Source organism: Vitis vinifera, chromosome 10, assembly GCF_030704535.1.
Source record: "Vitis vinifera cultivar Pinot Noir 40024 chromosome 10, ASM3070453v1".
NCBI classification, from domain to species: Eukaryota; Viridiplantae; Streptophyta; class Magnoliopsida; order Vitales; family Vitaceae; genus Vitis; species Vitis vinifera.
In genome coordinates this window covers 10,597,989-10,607,032 of record NC_081814.1, presented here as the reverse complement: position 1 = coordinate 10,607,032, position 9,044 = coordinate 10,597,989, and the positions used below count along the sequence as shown (strand labels likewise).

Sequence of the window (9,044 nt, the reverse complement as noted above, 5' to 3'; positions counted from 1 at the left end):
CTTTACAGGATGCATATGTGACTTCATGATAAAGTGATGACTTCCATGTTACCGATGCTGAGCGCTGGTGGAAGAGACAGAGCAATTCCACAACACAAACTAACGAGGCATACCGTGAAGGAACGAGTTGCAGGTGGATTGAAGTACTAGCGCGTGGCGACTACGTGACGGAGCTTAATGATAATAAGTAAGGTTCAAAGAATCAGAAGTGACAATGATATCTACCTAAAACTGAATCGATTGAAGAGATTTGAAGGGTAGAAGAAGTCATTACTTAAAAGAGGTGGTTGGCGATGGCCAATTGCTCAAATCGTTCAAAGTTATCCGATATTTGGTGCATTTGCTGTCTCCCACGGGAAGATAAAGCTGGCACGAGCCTAGTGGATGTAAAGTCAAGGAAAGGACCCACTGATTCATATTGCTTGTAGTTGTGTGGGTTCTATTGCTCAAATTGTTCAAAGTTCTCCGATATTTGGTGCATTAGAAGGGCTTGGTTTTATGAAGTAATGGTAAAAATTCAAGGAGATAACTAGGTAACCCCCTTTTTAAAGGCTTGTCACAGCCACTTCATTTTAATGAGGTAGATACTAAACTAGGTGATATTCCTGTGTGACTTTAATCTTGAGTTCGCAGAGATTATTGAAAGACCTAATTTCCTTGTTAAGCACATTTACTAGTCATAAATCGATACACAAGTCCATGAAACAACCTATACAACTAGAGGGTAGTGTGGTGCATGGATTCATCAAGCTAACGCTTGGGCATGCAAGCTAGGGGGAAAACCTTTAACAATAATGCAACATTACCGAGCTTGAGAGATATCACTTAATAAACATGATTTGGACGATCCAATGAGTGTCACCAATTCTATCGGAGAGGTTCATCTTGGGTATGGAGATATTTCTTGGGACTCTTATTATGGAAACGATAAAGATAGGCATTAAAATGGGGTCTCCAAAAAGTACACCGGAAATTTAAGGTTTTAAGGACACGAGAATTGGGCTCTCAGTGAGGCATATCTTAGATTTTTAGGGATTCATATACTCTATATCTAACGAAGGTTAGCTATCCTAACCCTAAGTTAAGTGGCCAGTACCATCCTACAAGGATCGAAAACATTTGTTCTCCATTTGTTTTCCACGAGCTGTGATGGCCACCATTAGATTTTGTTCATCCCAAGCCTTCCAGGGCTATTATAGTACTTTGCATTGGGATGCTGGTTTTACCCCCAAAAACTTGATGTGGAAACCAGACTCATCTTTAACAGCCGGCATTCCAATGCCTCAGTCCCTTCTACTCCTTTTACATAGTTTATGTTACGAAGGTTCTCTGGTATTTATTTTATATATTTTACGATAGCCATGTCCAACACCTATACCAAGTACCCATGTTTTCATTGTTATTCTTTTCTTCCTTTCTACCCAATAATAAATCCTTGCTTTAACCTAAAAGCTTTCCAACGAATAACTCCAAAATGTCTCTTTACTTGTAATCAAAGATAAGAACAAACATTCCTTTCAACCTCAAAAATTCTCATAAGAGCATCTAAAATTCTGTTCATTCACCCTGCAAGACTGAAATAAGATCACCTTTAACAAAGTTAATTGCACTATAAGTTTCTATGTTATCCTCGTATAAGTTGCTCATAAGGATCTTACACAGATAATTCACCTAGTGCGAACTTCACCTTGAAAGAAAATCCCACCCCAGGCCAAAGTTAGAGGTCACCATGGAAAAATTTATTAGGACTAACTCCAAGAAAGGAGCATTAATGGTTTTACTAGGAATTCCTTTGGCTGTCTCTGCAGGCATTTATTTTGCAATGAAGTACACGGAAAAAAAGAGTGATCGTCTTTCGCCCCTTGTCGCCCTGCATGGAGGCCAACAGGTCCTGAAGAGATTGATTGGTTATCATGGTGCTCTAGCAAAGATGGACCTTGCTGAAGCTACGATGAAGAGAATACTCATCGAAGACAAGAGCGTACTCAACCAAGACAAGCGCAAACGTCCTAATATTAAGAAGCTGGAGGTTAGACACTTCCTTCCTCTATTAACCATGGTCCATTATTTCTTACCTAAGAGACATGAAATATGATTCAAAAAAAGGCCAATCAGACCGAGCAGTTTTATATTTCAAGGCACACACAAGCTCTTATGATTTTATGTTATAGAACGTTAATTTATTCTCTCTTTGATTGGAATATGGAAGGTTGAATTTCCCTTTCTAAATGTTTGACTAAGAGTGTGTTTGATAGTTATTCTAGATAGTATTTTTAACATTCCTAACGCTTTGAAAATTTTTATCTTTCAAATAATATAAAGATTAGAAACCCTTCTTACAATTACTATCAAATGCACTCCAAATTCTATCTTAGAAAATGGTATGCTGCTTCATTTTTAACAGTTTGATTTTGGAATCACGCAAGTTTCTGAATTTTTGACCAAGTGTTTTTCTTAGAAAATGTCCTATTTTCAGAAGTATAATAACCATCGTAAGTGGATCCCGGAATTTGGTTTGTTCTTATGATGAATAAATTATCAAGGTAAAAATAAAACAAATATTTTCACATGTCCATATTTAGCTATTTTGGTCTGAAATAGGTTTGTGAATCTTTACTTTGCATGGAAGAGAGCTATTGCAGAGTTGGAAATGACCAGCAGAGCAGTTAAAGCAGCAGATATGCTTAAATGCGCATTTGAAGATGCAGAGGCCAAGGGAAACCTACATGAGGCTTACGAATTCCAGATGTTATATGTCGAAATGCTCATCTATATGGTGATTATTTGTTTACCTCCCCATCTATTTATACATCAAGCAATACTAACTGCACTGGTTTAACTTCGAATTCTCTCTAGTTTTGTGCTTTATGTATAAAGCATATGCATGGATGATTTTTCACAAAAATTTATCTTTACATTTTTCATCTTCTTCATGTAGCCATCCTGATTATTTGTTTGCATTTTTTCACAAATAAGGGTGATTATTTGTGCTTCATACATTTGGTTTTCTACCTGATTATTTCTGAAACCAAAGCTTGACTTGGTTGACTAATTCTTAGATCATTCTATTCTTTGGTTCTTTATACCGCTAGGGACAATGGGATGCGGCTCTAACGTGCAAATGCTTGGAAGATCAGAGAATTACTGATGCACGTCGTCCACTTTTTAAGGTAAACAAATTTTCTCCCCACATCTCTTATCAACCTAACAAGCACAGTGATGGAAACGATTAATCATGCTTTTCCCTCGAACTAATTGAAATTATCAATCTATACATAAGTTTCATTCTGCCCTCAGCCCATTGGAGTACAATGAGGACGTCATCACATTAAACAAAATGAATGGAATTAATAGTTCGAGTTTGTGGGCTCAAAACAAATTTAAAGAAAATGAGAATCGTGTTTTCAACTATATAGAGCCTGGTAACCAATTCAAAAACTGAAATTAATCTTAGTGAAAATTTTTGGCAGGCTGTAATTAACATATTGTCAGAGAAGGTTAGTGAGGGCAAAAAATATTGGGAAGAATTTAGAGAAATCCGGGAAAATATGCGTTTACCAGAGACTTCGGAGGAGGACGGGCCCTATATTCTTGCAAACAACTTTGATGAGTTCAAGAAGATCGTCGAGTTGCTGCGACAAGATATCAAGAATGCCAAGCCAGTATAATCAGAGCTAGCCTTCTTTTGTCTTCTACTTCAGTAACTCTTGCTATTGTTGTATGAATTTGGTGCAGCCACTAAAAATAAGTATGACTCCTCATGCCCCCTAAATAAGAAAATAAATCCTTTCTTCATAAGAGTGGGGAGAGGAACTTCATATGAGAACAAGGTGTCTTTCTTTTTCTTTCTCCATTATTGCCTTTACGTACATTAAGGTATTGAGCTTGAGTTAATTAGACATCGAAGGCCTATATATTGGTCCCTTGGGCGATTGGGCACTAACCTCTGCCTCTGTTTTTCTTCTATTTTTGCGGAATAAGCAAAGCATGAGACTCAGATGCCAAGAACTAAAAGCTCAATATCCAACTCATCTACCCCATATGGGTTGATCGCATGACCCTACAAGAAAATGTCGCAAAAGCCCTTGCCAATTTTATTTTGTTCAAAGAAATTCTTATAAAACAACCACAAACTTCCTTGTCTTTTAAATTGTTCTGAGCCTTTTTAAATATATCATAAAGTTTGAAACGAGAAAATTTTAAGAATGCTAACAAATTTTGTTTACTTCTTTTTTTTTTTTTTTTCCTCAAAATTAATACAAAAGGACAGGTATGGTTTTGACTTTCCATAAAATTGAGACTATTAGTTTATGTCTCTATTAAATTTGGTTTGTATCTAGAAGTAATAATAAACATACAACCATTATGTACTAAATTTGAAATTCATGAACGCTCATTTAAAGCAGCTATTAAAAAATGGAAAAAAAAATAGTTTATATTCCTTGAACAAATAGATTTCTTTCAACATCTATAGTTATCCCTTTGAAAAACAATAATAGTGAATAATACCTTGTTAAATTATATTTTGTTACATATAATTCTTATAAAAAATTTCTCCCCTTTTAAATTCCCATTAAGATTTTTAAAATATAACATTGAAAGTTATGAAGGTAATATATTTTTAGAATATTGACCAACTTCATTACCTATACTTTTTTATGTTTAGTAGAATATTAATTTAATATAAAAGGATAGCTATGGTTTTGCCTTTCCATAAAATTTTCAGTTTTTTAATTTATCATCACTATTGGATATGGTTGGTCTTCAGAAATAATGGATGTACAACCATTATGCCTGTTGAATTCAAAATTGATTAAAGCTACAACTAATACTAGAAAAGGAGGGAGGGAGGGAGGAAGGGAAAGAGAAAGAGAGAGAGATGATGATGATGAAGTTCTGATAAATTTGACAATTTGAAGTACATGTGTTAATTAAAAAGCAAGATTTCTACATCAAATATCAAATAAAAGGAATAAAATTCAAAGAAACATATTAGGTATGGTCTCTAATTGGATTAATTTACTTCTTTGAAGTCAAGTTATATTTAATGTAATGTTTTCATAATAGAATCTATCATTATCTTAAAACTTACAAGTTCATGGGTCAGAGGTCACAAATAATGGGTGGGTGGCTCACTAATTACTATGTATGATGTTCAGTAACAATTTCTATAAATGTGTTTGAGTAATTTTAATAGAAGTACTCCTGATTTTTAAAAATTCTTATTATTAATATGGATTAAGAGATAAAGTTTCTCTCATAAAAGTCATTTTTTAACTCATAAAAAAATTATTTATTATCTAATAAAACTTTAATAACATTAGTATTACCCCTAAAAGGTCATGATTTCACCTTCAATTTCAGCTCATGACCAAGGTTTGGTTTGATAGCTTTTTATTTTTGGATTTTACTAAAACCAAAATCTCAAGCCAATACTATAGTTTTAAAGAGACAATCTCAATATTTCAAAAAAAAAAAAAATATTAAACATTTATGAAATAACCTACATAATTCAAAAAATAACTTCCATGATGAAAAGCAACTTAATATATTGGTCCTTACCATTGTACTCTCTGTTAATTTATAAGCTATTTCATTTAAATAAATAAATAAATAACCAAAAAAAAAAAAAACAAACAAACAAACCCAAACACTGGTTTGCAACCTAGGTTGCTTAGATAGGTCTAGTCTACCCAACCAATGCCTAAACCAAGAGTTCAGGTTGACATGGATAAGGCTTGAATAGGTTTGGGATTGGTCCAAGATGAGAAAATGCAAAACCTGAAAACATTGAAGTTATATATATAACTAAATGCTAATCCAATTTTATGAAAATTAAATTTTTTTCAAGCATTACAATTATAAAAAATGATAACACTAAATATATGAAAAAAATCCTTAATTTCTCCTCGGATATCCTTACCTTAATTTGAGAAGCAATCTAACATTGAAAATGCATTGAAATTTTTAAGCGTCACAGCAAAAGGATCACAGGTCTAATGTGAAAGGCTATTTAACTATCATAATACAACTTTGACTGGAATTGTCAACAATAATAAAATATTCCTTAACTAATCTCTTTTGGTGTTCGATCCAAGCTTAAATGGAAGCTCATCTCAATTTCCTGAGCACTGCGGTGTTGAAATGTTGAATTGAGGAGTTGTAAGTGAGATGCTTGATGAACTATTGAAAGATAGTTTAACTTCTTAAAAGAAAAAGGCCATTGAAAAGTTAGGGAGTAAATTGTATAGGTACTTGGGTGAGGATGTAGAAGCCAATTCACCAACTTTTGATATTTTAAGTGACACTTGATTATGCTATGCTGGCCATTCTTATCTTAATGGTTGCTTAAAAAATTTTAAGCATGGGTGGTAGAGTGCTTGACCAATTTCAAATGTTGGTTATACATATATAATCTTTCAACCACTCATATTAATATTCCATGTTTTAAGTCTTAAGATAGTTTTTGAACTCAAAATGTCTTATAAATATACATACAAGTGTTGAAAAGTTAAAATTGCGTTGTGTTTTCCTTTTTCCTTTTCCCAAGGCCCCCAACCAGTTAAATGACAATAATTACATCCCAAAAATGAATAAATACATCTAAAAAAATTGAACAAATATATCCAAATGGTAAGCATAACCAAATCTCTGATTACATGGAATGGGTGATCGAGCTGAACAATTTAGAATTTTAGCTACACATATTGCAATATCAAAACCACAAATAGGAATCTAAAAGGAAAACAACGTGTAAGAGGATAAAGAAGTAATGCAAAACAGTCAGTCATGCAAGAGAAATAAAATTAACCATGCTAGGACCCTCATGTGCCAACAAAGCAAATAAATATATAAATTGTTTACCATGAGTACGTGAACATGCATCCATTGACCAATTAATTAAATATTGGCTTTACATTTACTCAAGTTCAAGTTTGACCCTCATAAGTCTAATCTCCAATGATTTCTTACTTTGTGATCCCACTTTTTTTTTTTTTATCCATCCTCACTTAATGGTGAAACTCTTTTTTTTTATTATTATTATTATTATTATTAGAAAATGCCTTCTAATTTGCAAAGCTATTTTGAAGTCGTCAAGCAATGACTATGAACTAGATCAAGTTTGGGGATGAAATTACTTATTGAGGAGGCATAGAGGCCCTTCTAAGCCCAAGTTCAACTTAGCCTCTACTAATGAGTTGAGAGAAAATCAATCTTCAACCAACTAATCAATGGATACCTCATCAAAATTGCGTAATATGGAAAAATTTTGATAAAAAAGCACAATAGATCACATGAAGAGGCGAATGGAATAATGGAATACATACTTAGCTCAATTTAATGAATGATGAATGAATGTTTGCACAATTTCTTCTAACATTTATAAATAAGAATCAATCAAAACACACTTGAAAAGTCCCAATTTTATCATTTTAAATAATGATAGAGTAAAGAAAGAAGGAAAAAACACGAATGGAATTCATACTCAGCTCAATTTAATGAATGATGAATAAATACTTGCATGATTTCTTCTAGCATTTATAAATAAGAATCAATCAACCACACTTGAAAAGTCCTAATTTTATCATTTTAAATGATAAAGAGTAAAAAAAGAAAGAAAGAAACATGGGTGATGAAGTTGCTACTAGGAAATTCAATAATTGCAACTTGAATCTCCCAATTAAGCTACTTGAGCACTCATTTTGGGCACTCAAACCACCTTATGATCACATCCCCCCTCCTCCTCCTTCTCCTCCCCCTCTTTCTCTCAGAGCTAAATGGGCTACATTACATTGGGCAAGATCAAATTTTAGGGCAACTAAATACCCCTTACTATTAATTTATGGAAGCAAGACAAAAAAAAAAAAAAAAAAAATTCAATAAATGGATCATTTTATTATTTTTGTTCACGTATATAGGATGCAACTTACAATGGATTTTCTATCCATAGATGGATGTAGAAGGTCAAGGTGAAGTAATAAAATGCTATACTCTACCCCAACCTCGACTTGACATTAGAAAAAAGAAATGAAATCCACCCTGTTCTAATTATACCTTTTCTAAACTCATTCGAATGAGGGCAAGTCATTCAAATAAGCTATCCTATTTTTGTCCCTACATCAAGTTGCAATGCAAGCCCAAAATTGAACCCTAATATCACAAATTAATTGTAGTTATGCAATTTTCTTTTATCTCTTGTTTTTTATTGCCCCTTCACTGTGCGAGTCATGGCCACTCTATAAGTGCAATAATGGCGGCGATGATTCCATTGTTGAAGATGATTATGCACTTTATAATTAATTCATTTAATAATAATAATAATAATATAAAGACAATATATCTAGAAGAAGCATGTAAATGTATATCCCTCTCTTACGAAGATGTTATCTCTAAATGAAGCGTTTAAATGCGTATCTCACTTCCTTCATCACAAATGCAACAATACTTCAAAGGATAAATAAAAAAAGAAGAATAGCCGAGGGTCTCAACCCAACATTCATTATTGCCTCGCAGAGTCCATACTCAATAGTTGTAGCTTTGTTGTGCCACCATGGCTACTTCAACCCCTCTTCACTTAGATTAGGATTGTAGCCATGGCAATCATGGTTTAATTAGAGAGTAGGATTTTAAAGAAGGAAAAATACAATTATAGGATGAACACCCTAAATTGAAAAAAAATATATATATATATGTTGAGAAAATCGAAAACAAAGTTGGATAATTAAGAAGAATTAAAAGAAAGACAATGCGAACATGCCTTCCAATAAAATGATACAAATTTAATGCATCAAATCAAATTATTTTGCGGCACAACTCATTTATCAAATAAATTAAGTGCATTGATGTTAAATGACAATGCTAATAACTTCACTCAATTTCATATCACTTTTATTCAAAAGGTTTCCAAGTTGTTTCTCCAGAGAGATACAATAATGACATAACTGACAATGTATTCTCAGGCATCACTTAAAAGACAAACCAAAATCAACATATTCAGAACCCAACCACCTAAGAAAAACAACTCAAAGGACAAATAGGGTTTA

At 33.1% G+C, this 9,044-nt stretch overlaps 1 protein-coding gene across 1 annotated transcript; it reads left to right on the top strand.

The window, feature by feature from the left end:
- The first annotated feature begins 1,611 nt into the window (after positions 1-1,611).
- LOC104880504 (uncharacterized) lies at positions 1,612-3,823 on the top strand. Its single transcript, XM_010657352.3, has 4 exons — positions 1,612-2,029; positions 2,630-2,776; positions 3,093-3,170; positions 3,471-3,823. The coding sequence occupies exons 1-4, from the start codon at positions 1,730-1,732 to the stop codon at positions 3,666-3,668; spliced, it is 723 nt and encodes a 240-aa protein (XP_010655654.1). The 5' UTR covers positions 1,612-1,729; the 3' UTR covers positions 3,669-3,823.
- The last annotated feature ends 5,221 nt before the right edge of the window (positions 3,824-9,044 follow it).

What these genes read in the sequence shown, in the direction of transcription:
- LOC104880504 (XM_010657352.3), top strand. Translation starts at nt 1,730, where the DNA reads ATGGAAAAATTTATTAGGACTAACTCCAAGAAAGGAGCATTAATGGTT. An exon ending in CTAATATTAAGAAGCTGGAG is followed by an intron (nt 2,030 to 2,629) that starts GTTAGACACTTC and finishes TTTGCATGGAAG; the next exon opens with AGAGCTATTGCAGAGTTGGA. An exon ending in CACGTCGTCCACTTTTTAAG is followed by an intron (nt 3,171 to 3,470) that starts GTAAACAAATTT and finishes AATTTTTGGCAG; the next exon opens with GCTGTAATTAACATATTGTC.